The following is a 22,160-nucleotide window of genomic DNA, read 5'->3' on the forward strand; positions in this document are numbered from 1 at the left end:
AATACATTACAGTGAAGAAGTCGATCAATTCAAAAACAAAACCTCTTTCTCATTTTGTATACCTGTGGTTAGGTAAGAGCTAATGGTCCCACTTGGCTGTTCTTTATCTGATGTGTTCATTAAAAATAATATTTTGAAAGAAATTAATCATTCCTGATGCTTCTGAAGACATTCAGCTTTACTTACTGCCATTTAAAGCTATTGTGTAAGTTCCCAGTTTAGGAAATGGTCTGAAAATAACTCAGAATACCTGAAGATCACAGCTTAGAAAATAAAAGTCTCTATGAGTGGAATGTTCTAACTGGAACATTAAACCTTCCATGTAAAATAAAATCCCAGCCTTATATGGAAGGTGTGAACGGTTAAAAGCTTTTTTTCTTTTTGTTGTTACATTTCATGAACAAGCCAGATTAACTTGCTACAGTAAACCAGAAAACAAAGCTGTAAAACACGACTGTGGAAATGGATTGAAATGTGACATGTAAATTATTGATTTAAATGTCACTTTATTTCCTTTCACTTCTCTCACAAAAATGTATCCTACCAACAAGGTAAATTTTGTGGTTCTCCTGAGAGCTGAAAGACTTGTTAAAAATGAAAATTTATTTAGAGAGAAAGACAAGTTCTATGCATAAGTATATAGATGGCATGCAGTTGTATTACCTCTGTGTTTCTGTGATTAATAACCACAAAATTGGTGACAATATTAAATACAGAAGCTGAATTGAGCATGGGTGCACTTTGGGTGGAGGTAGAATTGAACAAGTCAATTTGAATCTTGATGTATAAAATGAAATGTAAATTTGTTAAAAGAATTTAGGTGATTAGATAATTGAAGTGTGAAGATATAACCCATTAGAGGTGTCATGCCAAATTAGCATTACCAGAATTTTAATGACCTCCCATTTGTATAATCCTTATTTACACTTTCATCTGATGTCTGCAGCTGACAAGAGGCCAGCCTTCCTGTGGGACCACGGGGTCATTTAAAATACACTGTGGTGCTAAGGAGGAATATTCAGCTGAAAAAGAAACAACACTGAAAATAATTTTCATATGGTTGCTCAGATCTTGCCACTGGGCACTAGTGTTGCTGATATGGCTGGTATTGCTAAGCCCTGGAAAATGCTGTTATTCATTTAAAGGAAAACTTTAGGGAGAAATAAAATCTTGTTTCCACTGGAGATTTTCCACATTCCAGCCTTTGCTGGACAGCTGTTGGTTCCATTGGCATAAAGTCTTAGGGTGGATGAGGTCAGGGATGGAACTGTGCAGCCCCTGACATTGTTCTTGTCCCATAGAAGAGAATTTTTGGCTGATGCCAAAGGATGAGAGATTCCTTCCTGCCCTTGACCTGGCTTGCAGCTGAGCTCTGAACCTCATGGGAAATGATCTGTTTTGAGGGATGTGCTTTTCCACATGAAAATGGAACAGTTCTCAGCTCTAGTTCAAAGCACCCACTTTAGTTGGTAGTTCTTGTCTGTGTCTTAATGCAAGCATTACTTACCTACACAAAAATGCTTTGGAGGACAGGGGAGTGCTCTTGCTGTTTTACAAGAGGTGACATGAGGTAGCATTCTGACTTGGGACTGTCAGCATGGAAGCAGTCTGTTGGTTATCAAGTTTCATCTTTATCCAAAATTATATTAGGAATAACTGTGCCACCACAAACCGTTATTTCTACTCCAGTTAATAAGATTATTTCTCTTGTATTTTAGCCTTAAGCTGAATGTTTTTAGGTTGCTGATAGCTACTTTACTGGTTCACATTGCATCTTAGAGTCTGCTTGAGATTTCTTTCATATGGGAATCAGAGCTACAGTTCTAAAATCCTAAGGGTTAGCACTGTCCATTTCTGAAATTCTTCCCTCTTTTCCTCACAAAGTGATGTCCTTTTTTTGGGTCAGATATCCCCAGACTGCCTTTCCTAATCTGGTGGTATCTCAGTCCTACTTTTCTGTGTGTTAAGTAGCTGCTGTTGAATCCTTAAACAGACACACATGTGCTGGCTCGATGGAAATTAAAAATTACACCTAAACGTTTTCCTTCCTTACTTCAGTGATTTCTCAGCTTCTCTGGGTCTAGCTTTTCAGTCAGGTTTGATTTATCTGGTCTTCATACCTCAGGAACTTCTGAGGGAATTCTCCCTGCATGTGAAGGATGTGGAGAAACAGCTCAGTGGAGACCACAGCACAAACAAACCAGCAGACTCCAGAGTGTGTGGAGCCCCATTGTCAGGGGCTGAATTTGAGACTTAGAATTACACTGTTAAAGCTAAATAAGGCTTTCACCTGACTTCTCTAAGGAGTAAAAGCATACCATGTTTTATAGGGAGAATGTTAGACAGGATTACTTACTTACCTCTTTGAAATTTGGGTTCCTTTTTCCTAAATTTAGAACACAGTTGTGTTTCTCAGCCTGACAAGTCTAGTATCTAGAAAAAGTTTTCTATTAATATTACTATGAATCCTTTAAAAAAATCAGATGTAATTGTTTTATGATGTAAATAGCATGTGTTGATTTAATATTCAGCATTGAAGTTAAAACTCCAACCCAGACTTTCTGTAATCAAATGTGTGTGTGGTGTCCATTTCTCTTAGGATATAAAACTCTAGAAGTATTTAATTACGGGTTTACAAATGAAGTTGCCTGGTTATATTAATGTGTTTTGATATACCTATATATGCACAAACACAAGTCCTTTATGGAATCACAGAATCATTGTTAAGATTGGAAAAGACCTCTAAAATCATCAAGTCCAACCTTTGACTGAGTACCACCGTGCCCACTAAACCACAGAGCTGCCACATCGACTCATTTTTTGAATAATTCCAGGGATGGTGACTCCAGCACTTCCCCAGGGAGCCTCTTCCAATATCTAACTGCTCTTTTCCGTGAGGAAATATTTCCTAATATCAAATCTGAACCTCCTTTAGCACAGCTTGAACCTACAGAGACCTAGCTACACTTAGGACAGTAAGTGAGTAAAACTGCCATGCGGTATTTGGAATGGAGATTAACTTTTCACATTTATGAAAAAACCATGATTATCCCTTGCAACAAAATACTTCAACATCCATGTAGAGGTATTGACAGTAGATATTTCTTCTGATTCATCCTGAACAGCTGATCATGGAAACCTTCCTCATTCTCAGGAGAGGTCCTTCTATGTAAATAAAATTCCCAGAAAATCTAACAGGATATGGGATATACTTGATTTCTACTAAAGTTCTTGGAAACTCATACTCACTGCACAAGATGTTGGTACACTTTCACGTAGTTTGCCACAGCAGTATCTCAGAGGTTCTACGCAGTGGCCAGGGGATGGAAAATCATAAGGAAGAAGCTTAAAAGGTCAGAGTGTAAGGTATAGAAAGGGCTTGATATAAACCCTGTATATTTGAGATTTTCTGGTTCTTAATTATGATTATAAAGTACCTATAAGTTGGGTTAGGTAACAGTATAACAACATATTTTGTAATTCCAGTAAGCCAAACTAAATGTTTGTGTAATATTAGTGACCTCTTCTCGTTAACTACCATAGTTATCTTTTTTTCTTTAATTTGAATTTCCAAATGAGGATTCCAAGATTTCACATAAATCAGTGTAGCTACGTTCAAAGGCACTGGGAAGCTTTGCAAAGTCCAAAGCTTGTTGAGCTTCCTGAGTAAAATACCAGCAGGCATTTTCATTGTGAGCACAGTAGAGTAAGTGGGGAAATCTTAGACCTGAGCTGCTGGATTTTCCTGACAATCTGGGACAGTGTCTGTACTAGTATAAATCACATACACTTGGCTTGACTAAGATTCAACAAATGGGGAGCAGAAATTATTATGGTGGTTTGTTGGTTTGGGGTTTTTTTTTTCAGGAAAGGTGAAGTCTCTAATACTTGTTTATATTCTATCTCCGTTTTTTCAATTAAACTTCAGTGAATCTGAAGTAGCTTGATTTCGTCTAAATCCACACAGCTGAGGAAAACTGGGCTTGCTTTTTCTCTGAATTTTCACCGAGGGGCTTTTATCTCCCCCTAATCCCACCATTTCTGTCAGGACATAATCTCTTTCTCAAATTTACATTTTAATTACAAGGCCAGCTGAACTAGCTAAAATCAATAATGTCAGCATTCAGCAGCCTAACTTCAGCTGAAACCCCAGCCTCTCTCTTTCCTTCTATCGATTTATCTTGTGAACACGGGCTACTTTATTGCTTCAGGCAATAGGTGCCATTTGGTCAATTTAAACAAAAAAGGGGATTTAAACACTTTTATGATTCTTTCTCAAAGCTGCTATTGGCACAATTTCAACCCAATACTGTACTTGTTAAATAAACCACACGGAACAGCAGAATTCTGAAGAGGAATTTTACTTTTAAAACTGTACTTAATCACATCTATGTTTTAAAAGCAAAACAAAGCAACCCCACCCTGACGTTGGACACCATTCAGCTGGGGTCATCTGCCTGGTCACTCTTGTCTTTATCTTGTGAGCAAAAACTACTTTCGTTCATAAATACTTTTTAAAAACTGCATGGTGGAGTTGATGTTACTGATGTCTTAGTGTAGTTACTTTTAGCTATTTTTCTGTTAATAGTTTAAAATAAGAAATCAATGAGAAAATACTTTGTTCTTGTAACTCTTAAGAATTCCTGTATTGATCTTCCAGATGTGATTTTTATCTGTCTAAATGTCACATTGTCCATTTATCTCTCTTGCCTTTCCTTCGTGCCGCTTGTCTCTGCTGTTCCCCTCCTCCTCAACAAAACCTGTGTTGTGAACAAACAATCATGCTTCCTGTAAACATCATAGGGAAAAAATTGGAAATAAACTTTCAATACATATGCACATATTTTCTCTGAAGATGAGAGGTGTGGTGAGTGACACAAACCTGCTATCTTCTGACTTGTTTTTTTTTTTAACTAGTTGTAAATAGCATGTATACAAGTGCTCTCAAAACGTTTGCTTTAAACAATGCTTTTCAGAAAGGGTCCTTAAAAAATAGACAAAGTTTAAATGCTGAGTACAGTCTAAGAAATTCCACATTACAGATGGTCTATGACATGTTCTTCTCAGTTAACCTTGTTCATGCCAAAGGCCCTGTTTGCAACTGTTTCTATCATTAAAGGAAGTATACTTCTCCAAATACTGATGATTCTAAAGTGTGGTTACAACAATGTTTTTGGGTAATTCTGTTTCACTTTGATAAAAGCACCTGAGAAAGGCATTTTCGCTTTCTGAGATGGAGCCCTGCCCTCCCTCCTTTCCAGAGACATAAATTCAAAATTTCTGCATTATTATGTCACTGAAGCGCTGTTTAAAAGCACATTTTTGTGGAGGCACCATTTTCTCTCTTGAACAAGTCCACAGCCTAATAAGTGTAATTAAATAATTTCTTTTGCTATTTAACCTACATATTTGTCTGCTTAGATCCATCCTATTATATTTAATTATAATTTTCTTTATTCCTGGTCCTTCTGCTAATATTGAGACTGTTTTCCAGTGCAGAGATTAGTCCTTTAAATGGCTTTTGGGTTGTTTTTGGGGTTTTTTTAATAATGTTCTTTAAAGGCTTGTTGACTTTGGAGAATGTAGAGTGTTCAGAGCTTTTGTTAGTGTGTGGTGTGGGCAGGAGTGAATAAGGGAGCAGCAGTGTCAGATGTGCTCAGCAGCAGGATGGACTCTGGGTTTTGAATTAGGATTGTCGCTGTCTCTGGGGAGAGGCTGTCCAGGAATTAGGTTAAACAGGTGTCCTTTTCAGTGCCCTGAGCTTGGAGCTTTGGAAGACAGTTTTGAATGTTGTTCCCTGCACAAGGACTCAGCTCCTGATCTAGGCACTTGGAAAATGTGTTCCTTGGGGTTGGATCCTAAAGCTTGCCATCTCAGCATCTTGGCCTGTGGCTGATGCCATCCGTGCAGTTGCACCCCATGGGTTAAAGGGGATGAGTGATGCAAATGAATCAAGGTCAGGATGAATTACTGGGAGACCTTATACTGTGCTAAGATGTGTCTCAGCAAATTCTTCTGATTTTGTTAGTGGAAAATATATTATTCTCCTAAATAAAAATATTTTGTGTACCAAGCCGACCTGTTGCTATGGGTCTTGCAATTTCCTACTTAGATGATTGGTCAAAGACATAACGTTAACTTTTCCTTTTCTACTTAATATGTTGTGAGCCATTTAATGACTAACAAAGCAAAAATACCTCAGAATGCAGCTTTAGGGCTGGTTAGAACTGGGCAAAAGATTAAAAGTCACAGTTAAGTATTAGCCAAAACATGTGAGATACTTTTGTTACTTTTCGTAAGAAGACTCAAATAATTTGCTGAAAAATTTAGGTTTGTGGAACTGTAACTTCGAGGGATGAGACCTTGCAATTCAATAAATTATTTTATTAAAAGGCTTCCTGAGGGAATCACAGATCACATTAGTGTGAGGGATCATTTCCTTCCAGTTTTTGCTGTCATTGGCTGATAAGTTCTCGTTGCTACTACTGGCTGATGGAGTTGCTCCTCCAGCTCAGCAGGTAAAGGCAGGTGCTGTCTAACTGCTCAGCCTGTCTGATTGCATCCTCACAGTCCATGCTGAGGCTCTAATCTGGCTGTAAAGAGTAATTAAAGTTACCCCACCACTGAGCTGCTGGTGCTGAACATCAGTGCCTGGTGCTGCCTTGCATAGGGCTCATTCCTCAGCTGTAGCTCAGGCATTTCCTGTCTCTTGGTCACTCTCTGGGTGTACTTCCTGCTTCTGCCAGCACTTAGGTATTTTCTCCTGGCAAATCGTGGGGTTTGGTATCTGTGAAAGACAAATGTTCTCTAAATAATTCTGTTTCACTCTGAGTGGGATTGATGCCTCACATAAACTGAAAGAAAGAAGATGCAGGCAGCACCCTGAGCTGTTTGGGTGGGACTGTAAGGGTGGAAGAAGTGAATCACTCCTAATCATCAAGGGTTTTTTTTGCAGGGCTTGAACCCCGGTCACCTCCAAAAGCCCCAGTGGCGAAGGCATCGACAGGAGCGGCTCTGCTGAGCTCCCGCAGTCAGCTCCAAGGGAATGAGGATGAACTCGATCCAACCTGTGCAGCTGCCACGCTGAAACTTCTCAGAGACAAACTTCCAAAGTTACCATCTCCTCGTGCCAGGTCATCTTTGTTTTAATTCTTGTACAAACCTCTTGCTCTTGTGTTTATTAGTCATGCCAGCACACAGAAAAGCATTCAAGGGACCAGGCAAGCTGACAAGGCTGACTTGGTCTCATTTTGAAGTTGCATTCATTGCTTAATGTTGGAGATTTTATTGGTGATTGCACCAGAATCTTAAGGAATCTTTTACTGCTCAGTTAATATAGATCTTACTTGGCATAAATGGCTTTTTTGAAAATACACTGTTCCCTTCTTGGCTAACAACATCCCCCAGCCCATTTATTTGGGTAAATTTTGTTTGCAGCTAAACAGAGTGTATCCTATTGTTCAGTTAGCAAGTAGTTTCAACATCTCTTTGTTCCCAGTGACTTGTGCTGTCAGTGCTGCCTGGAGATGTTATATTGCTTCCAGACATAAATTTGTTATCAATCCTGTTCGAAGTTTGGTGGAACTCCAGCCTTTTGCCTAGCATTTGGCTGTGATTTGAGGATAAGGCTGGAGTCATCAGCTTAGTGGCATGTTCCTAGAAAGACATTTCTGCACGGGCCAGGAAAGCCCAAAAACCTAGCAAACTGGAATTAATCTGAGACTTTCAGTACCACATCTGTGGCTCCTGTGGGAGTACAACATGCATGATGCTCTGCTGCCCCATCAGATCTCTGGCCTTCTGCCCCCACGGCGTGATACGTGGTAGCCAGCACTAGCTGAACATGCAGTGAGCTGCATAGAGAGTGTGTGGAGTTACGTCACATGGTCCTCCTTTGGAAAAAAAAAAAAAAAAAAAAAAAAAGAAGAAGCTTGTTAAAGTAGTTGTAATTATACATGTAACGTAACGTTAGTAATGAAAACAGAAAAAAAAAGAAAAAGTTTCTGTGGTCATTGGTGTTCTGTATTGACTTCTCATCAATTTTCTCCAGTGAATCTGCAACTTCTGAGACAGCAAACTCGGAAGATTCTGAGAGTAAGAGGAGAAAACTAGAAGAAAGAGCTAAAGCTCCCCTCATGCCTTTTGGATTAGACCTTCACTACTGGGGAGAGGATCAACCGAGTGCTGGGAAGATTCTCAAGTAATGCTCTTTTTCTTTTAAGACAAATTAAACAAATAAATAGATGTACTCAGAGGTCATGCAGTGGGGTGACTGCTATTTCTTTTGATAATTACTTTTCTTCTTTACCTTGTGTTGTAGGACCCATAAACAAAGTCAGAAATTCTACCTTTAAATGTTATTTGTTTTGAGAAGATGTGATACTAATTAAATACCCTTTGATGCTTCAAAGCACATTTCTTTTCTGCTCTTTTTATGTTTGCAGCATGGCATCAGTTACTCCAATTTAAGCTGGTACCTCATTATGCAAAGGGCTCTGCCAAGTGTGTGATAGACATTCCCTGAGCTGGAGACTTTAAGATCTAAATAAGTAGCAGGCAAGGTAGGAGAAGGGCTGGGGAAGTGTTTTTCTTGACTTCACAGAGTGGTAACTGAGGAAACTGATACGCTTATTCAGTCACACAAGAGAAAGGTGGCAGTTACAGGATTTGGATTTGGATCTTTCACTTTCCATTGCTGTCTGGGAGGTTTTGTGTTTCATGAGGCATTGCTGACTTAGGGAAAGCTTTAGCAGTGCTGGGGAGAAGAGGTGGTAGGTGCACATCAGAATTTATTTCTAGCAGTTGGTTTTTAAAACCCCTTTTAGTATTTTAGCAAAGTCTTCCCTCTATGTATAAATTTTGTTTAAGTCCACCAGAACTTTTGTATCAATGTGTACCATACCTGGCTTGAAAAAGGCAAAAATCATTGACTGGATGGGTTGCAAATTAAGGTTATATTCTTAGCAGTATTACTTTAACTTAGTTTGTTTTCTCCCCAAAACAAACAAAAAACCCCCAGCCTGTAATCACAGTGCTAAAACAGTGTCAGCAGAAAGGATCAGGAGGAAATCTTTGCACCTGATTTTGTAAAATGCTGAATATCTTTTAAATTACCAAAAACTGCTGCAATTGGATGCATAAAAGTGCTTTAGTGCAGTCACTCCAGGCTTTGGATTCCATCTCATGTGGTATAGGCTCTTCAAAGCCTATGAGAAGATTTTTCAGCAGGGCTTTAAGAAGCATTTGTCTGTGATAATGCCAAAAAGGTAGTAAGGCCTTATTTTACATTGCAAATGAGTTTTTCAAGTCATAAGTGAAATCAGAAGCATATTTCACTGCCTGTCTGCCTTGTGCTGTACTGTTTTATTTTTATGCTTCCCAATAAAATAGAGGGCACACTTTTGAACCGTATAGTCTATAACTACAGATGTGCCAATCCAACTAAAGATAATTTAAGTAACTCTGCACACACAATACCATTGACCCCAGGCATAAAATAGACTGATTGAAAAATTAAGGTAGTTATTGGTCAGCTCCTTTAGCATTTCTATATGCACCCAAACTGGCTCTGTAAGATTCTTAGGGGAAAGAAGCAAACTGAAAAATAGACAGCACATATGGGATGTGTATGGGATTTGAATTTTTACAATCCCAAGGAGAAAAGTCTTTCCATTTCATTTAGCGATGTACTTACTTAATCACAGCATTTCCAATAAATTAAGATTTTGACAGTGAGAATCTTCTACCAGGAAGATTTTCTGAAGAAGTTTTGTTGGGTTTTTTGAGGGGTTGCAGAAGGTAGTGTGTGCTGCACGGTGTTGTATTGTGTAGAGTCTGCTATGTCAGCTTAACAGACTTATTTTGGATAGCATGGACCTTCCAAACTCATCTACCCTCCTCCTTAAATTAAATCTGCTCACTCTTAGGAGCAAAGTAGCTGGTGCAGCACTGACTGTGACTAGGATATTTGAATTAATCCATTTTGCACTTGCTTCAGGATCCCTGTAAACATCTAGGATTAGAATTTATATTTATTCAATGTTTTTATAAAATTCCTGTCATATTAGAAATTAAGATTATATAAATTAATTGAAAGAGTGCAGTAGTTTGCCAAGAGCTTTCTCTTAGATTTCAGTTAACTATTACTTATCTTTTATTCCTCCTCCTCCTTCTCCTCATGTATTGCTGTGTCATTGCTGTTAAAACCTCTGTTATTTATCTGGATTAGGAGCACTCTGAATGTCAGTGAAGTGTTGATATTTTCCATCTTTTAGTTGATTATCTGTTCCTCTTCTGATCCATCTTACAAACAAGTTTTACTTGTCACATGCATCATTTTTTCAAACAAGTATCTGCCTGTTTATAATGTTGCTTAACTTACAACAAGAAATCAGAAAACTTTGGGAACTGCCATTGCTTTGTTCTTCTCTCACCTGCTTTCTCCTGTTGGGAAAAAATAAGGTACATTCTTGTAGTAAACAGTAATATGTATTAATATAGTTATAGGAATCAGGCTATTTTAAGTTCCATTCCCAAATACTGGTCAATGATACATAGGGCAAAACACAATTTTAATATTTTTGACATTTGTTGGGTGCATATTTATGGGAAGGGAGACAGAAAAAATACTAAATAGAACTATTTATATTATATTATTTAAATAGAACTATTTCCTGACTGGAAGAGTTGACATCCACAACTGTGAAATGCTTTTTCATCCTCATGGAACTGTAATTAGATAATTTAGTGGGGGAGGGGAGTTCAGACCACCAAAGGACACTAGAATTTACTAAGAGATTCTGTAAGATTGCCATGCCTCTAAAAATCCTGTATGGTGCCTTTTTTAGGAATGCTTTCCCCTCCGTGTGGCTGCAAGTTTGTGACACAGAGCTGCCAGTCACTCTTGCTTTCAGCATTGCATTAAACTGAGCAAATAAGACATTGATGCTGTTCTTTTATTTACTGTCTATTGTGCAATCTTGCCACATCATTTCTGAAGCTGAAATGCTGTACCATTCAAACATTGGGCTGAAGTAATACTGATTTTTTAGAAAGACTCTCAGAGTTTTGTTTTGTTTTGTTTTTTGCTATATTTTGCAGAAGTGTATAATTAAAAATATTTTGTTTAACCAAAAACTGTGGAAATGCATTATTGTGTTTATTGTTAAACTAGCCTCCACTGGAACTGTTTTGCCTTTATCCCATAATTTACCAGAAGAAAGCTATTTGTACTTTATGAAAGGTTAGCATTTCTCTGGCACTAAGGAGGTGTATTTGATAGAGAAATTACTGGATGGAGTCAATTAGCAGGAATTTTGTTGAACATTTTTCTGATGACAGCAAATCACAGAGATGTTTCAGAGTTTCCTTAATCCCTGTTGAACCTAGTTCTAACCTCTTTACATAATTTAAATGCTCAACTATTGCATTAAAACCAGCAGATATATATGTTGTATGTTGCTATGGTCAGATATTTTCCTTTACTTTTTTTTTTTTTCTTGTCATCTGCTGAAAACTTGGTTAGATAAAATTAATCAAAATTTTTCAAGCCCTTTTCAAGGGATTGTAAGGTGTCCTGTAGGAATTTTATGTCTTTATCAAGACATCTGTCACCTAGGTATCTCCATCTTGCTTGTCATGAGCAGCAGACATGCAGGCTGCAGTTTCTTTTCCTTAGTTTAGGTGTATTTTTTTCCTCTTTAACTTCATATTTCCTTAAATTTGGGGTGGGATTGTTGTTGTTATCTTCAGATATCTTAAAATTAGATACCTAAGCTTAAGCTGGTCACCCTAATTTATTTTCATGATTAAGAGAAACATTTACCATCAAAGGGACAATCATTGCCTCCTAAGATTAGGATCGAGAATAAGTCAGATAATTGTTCTCTGGGGTTGCCTGTTTTTCACTACAGACTGTTTAGGGTGGCTAAAATGAAATTATATGAATGCTGTTGAGAAAATCTTTGTTTGCCTATATGTCTGTAGATGTAGGTAAGGTCTCTAATTCTAAAATAGATTTTCAATGGATTAGCTTAATTTCCTAGAGGAACACTTGTTAATTTCTCAGATTTATGGACACTTTGTAGGAGAACCCTAATGAAAGAATCTGTATGAGGTTCAGCTGATTGTTTGCTTTTTTGGTCTCAGTTTATTGCAACATTCTCTGATTTCAGCTTCTGCTTCTCTGCTGCTGCAGGAGTTCAGCTATCAGGAATAAGATCAGACACATTAAGATCAAACTGTTTCCTCCTTAATCCTTCTTCTGTGCTTACATATAGAAGTATTTTGTTATGAAGGACGTTACATACAGAATTACAAAGTTATTCACTGAATCTGGAAATTGGATAACTGACTCTGGATGTCGGATCATGAACTAAAGCTAGGACTCGTAATAGCTTAGCAGGTTAAACAGGAAATCAATACCAGACAGGCTTTGGTGGTATTTTAAAAATATCTTCATAATACAGGAGCCATAAAGAAAGACTGTTTTTTTAATTCACTAGCAACGCTTCCCTTCCTTTCACATTTGAGTTTAGCACAGGTTGATAATGGCATCTCTATGTGTTTTCTTACAATTTTGTGTGTGAATTATTTTCGTTTGTTGTTTTCCCAGATTTACCTCAGAGCATCGATTTTGGGCACCCAGTGAAGTAGAGGAAGAGGTGGAAAATAAAGAAATAACAGAAATGTTAAAAACCAGGTATATAACATTTGCTGGCAAGTTTGAGCCAGTACAACATAAATGTCGAGCGCCCATGCCTGGTGGAACTCTGTGTGAAAGACAAGATCGGATTAAGGTAGGCACCAAGTTACACAACTTCCAAGATCTGTGCTGTATGGAAAAGATCTCCTTAAAACATCCATAGAAATTTATTTCACATTGTAAGTATAGCTCAAGGGAGTGGAAGAAGCATTGCATTGGAGAAGTTTATTGTTAATATGTGCTTTGTAAGGGAAACATCCTGTTGGTAAAGAAGCTGTAAACATTTAAAGAACTCTCAAATTTTTTTGGCATTCATTGTAGGTTATTTGGATTTTATTTATTAATATGTGATGTGTGAGTGCCTGGCAGTAAGGCAGAGAGTTCTTTGCTGAAAATTTTTCCTCAGATATTTTATATTTGATATTAACTGTTTCTAGAAACTTAAGTGTTTGAGGGGCTAAGAAATTTTATTTACAAATTAAACTTAAGTTCTACACAGCCTCAAGTTATGAGCACTATTGAGCAGAACTATTTTGCTTAAATACTTTGTTTTAGTATCCCTGTTCTTTCTGTATTATCCGAGATTGAGGGATCTGAATGCACTTCAGTACTTTTAATGGGACTGTTACAGGATAGGGATATAGCATAAACAGCAATATATAATGCAGCATTGGTGCCCTAGTTCCAGACTTGACAGGATGTGCTACCTGGTCTCTTGAAATTGGATATTTATTTCAAAAAGAGCGTATTTCTCTAAGATTTTGAATGTATTAAAGGCATGAATTTTATTGGATTCTGATGCTTTCTAAAGAGGACTGAGAGTCAAGTGTAGTCTGTTGCTCAATTCCAGTTTCTAGCTTTAAGCTCTGTTGAATAAAATGTAAACATTTTCATGTCATTCAAAAACTGAGAGGTTTTTTCTTCCCCCCCCTTTCTTTCTCAAGTGCCCTTTCCATGGAAAGATAATTCCTCGGGATGACTCTGGGATTCCTGTTAATGCAGAGGACAGAGCCAGAGAAGAAAAGATGAAGTTTGAGAAGCAAGCAGCCCAGCCAGGTCTGTGTATGCATAGCATCTTGAAAAATAAAATAAATTAAAAAAAAAAAAAAATACTAGGCAGAGGTGAGAAATACCTGTTACCTGTTTTGCTCCTAACCACATTCTCCCATTTACATTCCTATTTGCAGTGATTCTTGCTTATGTGATATATATGGATACGTGTGTATATAGAACAAGGTTAGCATTGCATTTGTGCTTTACTTCCAGTGGCTTTTGTGATGTTCCCAACACTGCTCAGACAGACAAGTTGTAGCTTTTGTCTTAAGGAGCGTGTTTATCAAGGATAGTTGGTCCTGTTCCCTAGCAAATGCTTGATAGTAACTGTTCCTATGCTTCTGCAAAGATGTCTAATCTTGCTGTTCCCTAACAATTGTGATTTATGCAACATAATGATGATATTATTAGGATTATTGTGTTACCACCAGTAATGGGAGGGCATGCTGGATTTTGTTTTTAAACAATTGGAAATGGGCAACAAAAGTATTGGCCTTCTTCTTGCATCATGGCTGCAGCCTGCAGGTGTGGAGGGAAGGCTCCTTCTTCCCCAAGATAATTTGGGTGTTTTTAGCCAGGGTGCAGCTCTAGGCTGGTAGCTGAGGAATGCAAGCAATGAGCAAAACAGCAGGCAATGAGTCCACAGGCAGGAAGACTTCAAGGGGAATAAGAGACTTTCTTGTAATTGTACAGCTAAACCCTATTAGTGATGGACAGCAGATTCCTGGTGGACTACAATCAGGAAGCTGCTGGAAGTTGATGCACTGCAGAGGAAGATGGGAGAGAGGGATCTCTCCAGCAAAGACACAGTGTATAGTTGGAGGGGACAGCATTTCTTTAATCTGCCTTCCTCCAGCCGGTTTTAGTTTTCTCTGGTTTGAGCTTTTTATTCTAGGTGAGTATTCTGCATTCTAATTAAACTTAGCCATAGGCATTAGCGTTTTGATATCCTGTACTGTACTCCCTTGAAGGAGTTCTCTCTTCAGGTTTGACTGACTTGATGTTTGACAATTACGCATATTAATAAAGCTACTGAACCTTTCATGAGACATCTTGAGAGTCTGAGGAAGAGTTACCTGTATTCAGAACAGCGGTCTGTATTCAGAAAGGTCTGTGTGGAATGAGTGTGCATTTAAACATACAATTGACCCACCCGGTGTCCTTTAATACTTGTTTGACTATCTTTGAGTGACTGTGCTTGGTGATTGCAGCAATTACTGAACACCTTCTGGTATTTCAGGTGTCAAAGTGCTACATTTGCAGGTAGTTTCCATCCCTGTTCAGGAAGAGTAAGTGCTCTAAACTGGCATCCAGCCAGCAGCACAGACATTGTTGGACTGTCAAGGGAAAACCAGGATAGGGGTGTGGATGTTGTGTTAAAAAGGAAAGTTCCCAGGTTAGTTACGACAAACTAAAACTAGCAAATTAAACTGATAGGTGTTCTTGAAATCTCAAACTAGAAACCAATATTCTGGTATAAAAATCACTTGGACTGAAAAATATTGATTTTTTTTCCCTGTGAAATTGCCATTGCTCGAGGCTAGTCATAGTATTTATTTTTATTACAGTGTCAGCTTGGTGTTGTTAGAGGCTTCTCACCTCTGGTCCACAAGGATGTGTCTGCTAGTCCCAAACCAGTGTTGGCACTGCTCCTTGTGCTATTGAGTGTGGTTGTTAAGCTGAGATGTCACACAAAGGTCTATCCCATCTGCCTGGGGACATACTGCACAAGCTGTGGCACTTGATTTATTGGACACAACCCTCCATGTTTCTAAAGCCATACGTGTACCAGATATCACTAAATACTTCTATCCACTTTCTTTTTTCCTTTGCCTTTTTTCCTCTCTCACTATTTTTATATTTGCTTTAAAGTATTTTCATCAACTTTTAAAAAAATTTTTTTGCTTGTTTTGAGGCTTGTGGTTTGGAGGGGTGTGTTTGGTTGGTTTTCAGTGGTGTTTGGTTTTGAGGGTTTTTTGGTTACAAAGGTCTTGAAGCAAATCTGAGTAGTGCTGCTATGGGAAATACACAACTGAGACCCCAATGGACAGAAAGGAACTGTTTGATTGACAACATCATTAATGATGGCAGTTTGAAAAATATGGAAAAAAAACCACTTAAATTTGGGGATCAGTTGTGTGGTTAAATTGCACTAAAATTCCTCTTCCATCTCCTTCCCACTGGATGGTGGATTTATTGCTACCTTTGTGTGATTAAAGGGGGAAACAGCTATCTAAAAGTCATATGGTTTGTGTGCTAGTGACTGTGTTTTGACAACACTGTCATTGTTATTATGGATCATTTATTGTCTTAGTACAAAATTTTAAACTCTACCTGATGTCCACAGAAAGGTGCTTTGGTCTCTTCAGTCCTGAGACAGTGAATCAGGTGGGATCACGCTGACCCGCTAATCTGCAGCGTTCATCCTTTTCCAATAGTTCGCACGCAGGAGCAAATTAAGTGCCTATTTTTTGTGTCAACCCTGAAGAGTATCTGGTTTTTCAGCCCTTAGTGACTTGTTAACAAACAGGTATCAGGACAGGCTGGTGAAGGCAGGCCGCTGGCCACTCAGATGTGAAATAGCATCTCTTTACTAACTACAGTATTGATTCCCGCCTACCCTTGCAAACTGTGTAATTTTCTTTTCCCTGCTGCTAAACTCAGTAACAATGTATGAAGAGCTTTAGGGGCCCATCAATGCTCAAAAAGCCTGCTCTTCCCTGGCATTCTATTGATTTTTCTCAAAAGCTTTTAAATTGCTCCTTCATTTTACTCAAATGCTCATTTCATCTCTACTGGATGCCGGCATTTTTTCGTTGTGTTTAAACAATTGCTCCATTCACAGGGTTCCTAAACTGTGACGCCTTCTTATTACTGGGAGATAAACTGTTTAGACAGTTTTCCTTAATCTTGGATTAATCGTTCCTGTATCTGAATTGTGCTGTTCTGTATTCCCTCACTTCAAAAAAAAAAAAGTCTGTGAGGTCTTATGATCTATCAAGTGTATGTGTTCTATTTGCTCCCTTTTCTCCCTCCTGTGCAACTCTTGAACAGCTTCGTTTTCCTCATGCTTTTTGGTGTGTTGGATTTTCATCAGTCCTTGCTTTCATGTATGATGGTAGTTTAGATCTAACCTTTCCTTGGAAAATTGCTCTGGTATTCCTTAACACTGTGTTCTTAAGTGAGGACATTGCCTCTGACCTTCCTGAAATGTTGTTAGCAGTGTTTGTCACACTCAGTGACCATCTTGGTGTATAAATGAAGTTGTACAGTCCTTTAGGACTGTTTATTTTTCTGTATCTACAAAGATGTTAGGTAAGAGGAGTAGACATTTGGTGATACAATTTCTGCAGGCAAGAAAGGCTGACTGACATAAGGGAAACTATGACAAATGACTGGCAATTACTGTTGTTAAAATGCAGACTTCTGGCATTTCTGCTGAGTTTGGACCATGTTCTTTCTGAAGCAGAACTTCCTACATTTTTTTTTCCAACCCATATGCTCAAAGTCTTTACAATGAAATGAATTTTTTCTAAATTTCCTTATGGCAGATGTCCATCCTCCAGCCACATTTTTGTTTTGTACTTTGTGCTACCTTGTTCTGATACGCAAGACTACACTGAAGATAAAAAACTGCAGCTTCCTCAAACAGTCCACAGTCTAAATTGTTCATGCTTTTTCCTCTGGTGGCATTTAATATCAGGATCCACTTACAGTGTATGGCTGGATTCCGAAGCATTAAGGCTTTGAAAAAATGTAAAACAAGATTTTGTTTAGATAAATTAACTTGTGCCATTGTCAAGAGAAGAAACTTCATTTAGATAATTAAACTGAGGCAATATGGGATACTTAGAAAGTAGTATCTTTTTCAGATGCAAAATGAGTGTCATGGCAACAGGGTCATGTTGCCCTACTCAAGAATTTTATGTAGATGTCAGATACCAGTTCATGTTTTAAAGTAAATATTGTTGACGGGAAGAAATCACAATGTTGTCAGCCCCACCCTGCTCAAAAGTTAACATATTCCAATTTTTTAAGGTTTATTTTTAAGCTTATGAAAAATTTATTTCTGCAGATAAATTCCTCAGCTACACTGTGGGCAATTTCATTTCTAAATAATAATCACTGTTTATTCACCTCTCCTACATGGAATAGTTTCCTTGGAACTTTGCTACTGAGTTACTGAAAAAACTTAAAGTCTTCCTACAGAACAGTTTTATCCATAGCAGCTACTAATACAGGTTAACCCAGACTGGCAGCACTTCTTCATAAAGATCTGTCATTTGGGGAACTGCTTTATCCTCCCCTTCCCTCGTGTGTGAAACTTAGGTCACAGCAGCTTTGCTCTCACCCATTGATGACAAGAACCTCTTCCTTTGGGGACTGCAAATCCTCCCTGGGTTTGGAGTTTCAAAGTTCATGTTTTGTCTTTTGAACAGAGTGGAGAGATCCAGAATTCATGAGAGAAGTTGAAGCTGCTACGGGACTGGATCTTGGTTCCTCTAAAAGTAATGGAAAAGGACAGAAAAAGAAAGGGAAGAAGCAAAAATACCCAAATCTGACAGACCTGAAGCAACAGGCTAACACTTCCCGTTCCAGGCTTGAGAAGAAAGTCTTCAATAAGTAAGATACTTCATTCTCTAAAGCCTGTTAAATTACTGTTTCTGTTTGATTCAACAGTACTTTTGTTTCTACATTAACATGCACTTACTAAACAGCTTTTTTGGCTAACTTTGAGCCAGAATGTCTTCCATATGTCTGGAGGGTAAAAAATAGCAGATACTGGCAACCAAGGTTTTTTCTTTGAGGGTGATTTTCAACTCATTTGCAAAATTTCCCTATGAAAGACTTCCTTCATCCTGTCTCAATTTTTTTTAAAACTTTAATTACTGCATTGACTTCTCTGGATGATCATTTATTAGTCAGGCACAGTGGCTCAGGTGGATGTAGGAACCTGCCAGCCACTCTCAAATGGGCTTTAGAACATACAGTAGCTCCATCTGTCCACTATTAATACCATTGCTGTTGCCTGTTCTTGCTTCGATGTGGCTACAACATAAATTTGCCTAAGCATGCTCTGGTCTTTATCAAATGGGAAGCAGCTGCAGCTATTTAAAGAGTTCCACATGTCAAAAATGGAGTAGTCAAAGGAAAGTAAAGTTGTCAAATCAAAAAAAGAAAAATTATTATTGTAAAATCTTTAATGGTGGGTTATTCTCTAAGCGTACTAGATGAGTTGAACAGCATCCAGGACACAATATTTGTTTAAACTCAATTTTCCCTTCTCTGATGTACTGGTTGTAACAACAAAGCCAAACCCACATTGCTTTTGGTTATGGAAATAGCACATTTTCTGTGAAATTCTCATGTCACCTGGTCTTAGTTAGAAGTCAGAGACATACAGTTCTAATGATTAGAATTTCATATCATGGTTTACTGTGGTTTGTGCTAATGATTTTGAGTGTGTGTTAGTGTCAGGCACAGGGAATCAAACCTGTCAAGTTTTTAATAGGTTTCATGCTTTGCAGCACTAAACAAGATGATAACCTTGGCTCCTTATAACAACCCCAAATTACTTGAAATGTATAGGTGATAAACCCAGGCTCTAGTCTGCCAATAAAGCTAAGTGAAATTGCACACAGATCATCAAAGTGGGATCTCATTTCATTTACAGTATCGCACAATCCACCGGTGCTAATGTAAAACCTACATGACATGAAAGTGTCAAGGCCACTCTGCACTGCTAAAGGCTCACTTTTCTCCTACCAATTAGGTAATATTTGAAGTGCAAAACCATGACCACATTTTCCTTACTCTGGTAACTTTATTGGCAGAATTTTGTTAAGAGTATACCTCTTCCAGGGTGGTTTTTCAGAATGGTGGTTTTCATTGCAGTTGCTGCTGAGAAAATCTTTAGTCCCACCATTTAGAGCGTCATTAAGAAGAAACCTCTGTTTTCAGATGTTTCAGAATGGCTTTGGAAATGAAGCCATTACAGAGAGCAGTTACCAAACCAGAAGTCAGCATGTTTCTTGGAGATAACCCTGGAAGCAGAGCTGGATATAGTACAGTATGTAGGGGCTGATCCTGGAAGAGGCTGAGGAGCAGCTCAGGTGCATGTCTTATCTTCATTTTCCTGCACAGCTTGAAACATCCTCAGAAGTGATAAAGGCAGACTGTGACAATGTAGAGTTTTAACAGCATGAGCCTTGAAACCATCTACTTGTGTGATGGAACTTGCCAAACTTGTCGAAATCAAAGGAGACATCAGTCAGTGCCCTGTTTTTGAGTGGGACACAGTCCCTCAAACCAAGCCTGTAGCTGCTCTGCCTCCCACATCAGCAGAGCAGGCAGGTGTTTACCTGGAGATGTGTTAGGAGACAACACCATTCATAGGCAGGGTGACAGCTGAGAGCACCTGCAAACATCAGCCTCAGGTAGCTGAGCTTTTGTGCCAGAGGCATCTAGATTACCCAGTACAAACTGGAACTTTAGAATCCAGGGAGGAACAAAATTCCTGAGGCAGGATGCCTTCAGCTCTGCACAACGGCTGCTTTAAGTTTCTGAGGGGACAGATGTTGACACCAGAACATTTTCCTGACTGCTTCTGCTTCTTACTCCTCTGGAATTGTGAACCCATTCCTCTGCCTTACCAGCTGGAGGATGTAGGAGCTTGCTCTCTCTCTGCCTTTTATGACCATCTCCTACTCCTGTTCATGCTGTCTAGACATCATTTTCCTCACCCCCAAAATCTTAGCTGTGTGATCTTCACTCAGAAGTTTGTGGTGAGGAAAAAAGTGTGGGTGTCTTAATGACCCAGCTCAGAAGCATTGCAGTGCCTCCCTAGAGAAATCTCTGGGCACATCTTTACTGGGAGGAAGCAATGGCAGCCAAGAGAGCAGCAGCAGGGGCACAGACAGGCCCTCACTGGATCTGGGAACACCAGAAAGCTTACCAGCTCTGAAGTTATTCCCTCACTTCCTTTTCAAGCCTGAAGAATGTTCCAGAGTTTTCTTCAAGCAGAGGGCTCAAGTGCTTGCCCATCCCGAGGCAGCAGAGATCCCATTTCCACTTGATGTAGGAATGAGGTATTGGACACGCTGTCCTGCCTGGGCTAAACTCTGAGCGTTTCTGCAGCAGAAGCCTCTCTCTCGGTAGAGATACACAGTAATCTCTGGTGTCTTCCTAAACCAGAGCTGTTCTGGTAGATTAAGAGCTGCTGCTCAGGAATGGGGATGCTGCTGTTGTGAGCAAAAGGGTCTAACTCAGCCCACATCTGATGAAAAAGAGTTTTAGTAACCTGGGGAAGTTGCTAAATGAGTTCACACGAAGTGAACAGCAAACCCTTCCCTCACAAAAACATTCTGGATTGAAGGTTAGATTTCATAAGGGTTTCTGGATATTAATTTTTTTAAATCTTATTAGATACTTTTAGTTGTTTTTTTCCCTGAGAGCACTTAGGTGCTTTTGAAAATCAAACTTGCTCCATGTGACTCTTAGAAATAATGCTGGGAGGGTGGAATACACAGCCATTAAACTGAAAGACTTGAATTTGTTTACTCCTGTTAATAAAATCATTGCTGAATTAAACTATTTATATTGCTGCAGCTAATTTAGTTAACAAGACAAATTTGTTCAGCCTCATCAATGCCATGCTCAGAAGCCTGGTAGCAATTAATCAAATTCCCCAACATTCATAAACGCTCTCTGAGATTGAGTAGACTCAACATAACTGTTATTATTGTTTTGTTTCTCTTTCAGAGGTGCCATGAAACGGATCATGAAAGCCATGAACCGGGTGGACCAAAAGAAGCATGAGAAGTTTGCCAACCAGTTCAACTATGCGCTGAATTAAATTCTCAATCATCTCTGCCCTTCCTTATTACAAGAGTGCAACTGCAAAACCCTTCATCAAAGATATTTGTATTTACACTACAATACTTTGCTAAGCACATTTTTATGGATGCCACTTTGAAATTGTTTCCAAGTTTAACTTATTTGATAATGAATATTAGTTTTGGAAAAGATGTGGTGCTGTGGAATTGAATGCATTTAATAAGTTGATAAGTATTTGAAATATACATGAAATAGAAATGTTTTATGACTTGTACATAATTTGAGTAAACTGTTCTTTTCCTTCCTAAGGGACTCATGTAATTTATACCTCCTTTGCCAACACATGTGTTTAATTTTCCACTTTCATAACTTCAGAGAAAAAGATACCTTAAAAACAATTTGATTGCTGCCAGGGATGGCAATGCACAGAGCATTGTATGAAGTGAGCCACATCAAGCAGCACAGCAGCTCCTGCAGCACCTCTGCAAACACCTTGGTACACAGTAGAAAAACCCAAATCAACTGATGCCTTCAGATGATGAATGGGTAGAGTTTGATTTCTGCAAAC

At 38.6% G+C, this 22,160-nt stretch overlaps 1 protein-coding gene across 1 annotated transcript in view; it reads left to right on the forward strand.

Annotated features, from left to right (window-relative positions):
- UVSSA (UV stimulated scaffold protein A) overlaps positions 1-21,932 on the forward strand; it is a 44,179-nt gene extending 22,247 nt beyond the window's left edge. Inside the window, exons 8-13 of the mRNA XM_040065345.1 lie at positions 6,956-7,133; positions 8,051-8,200; positions 12,614-12,797; positions 13,648-13,759; positions 18,196-18,379; positions 21,518-21,932. Of these exons, the coding sequence (XP_039921279.1) occupies positions 6,956-7,133; positions 8,051-8,200; positions 12,614-12,797; positions 13,648-13,759; positions 18,196-18,379; positions 21,518-21,611 (902 nt within the window). The 3' untranslated portion in view covers positions 21,612-21,932. The remainder of the gene's footprint in view (positions 1-6,955; positions 7,134-8,050; positions 8,201-12,613; positions 12,798-13,647; positions 13,760-18,195; positions 18,380-21,517) is intronic.
- Positions 21,933-22,160: the final 228 nt, after the last annotated feature.

This window comes from Hirundo rustica, chromosome 5, assembly GCF_015227805.2.
Source record: "Hirundo rustica isolate bHirRus1 chromosome 5, bHirRus1.pri.v3, whole genome shotgun sequence".
NCBI classification, from domain to species: Eukaryota; Metazoa; Chordata; class Aves; order Passeriformes; family Hirundinidae; genus Hirundo; species Hirundo rustica.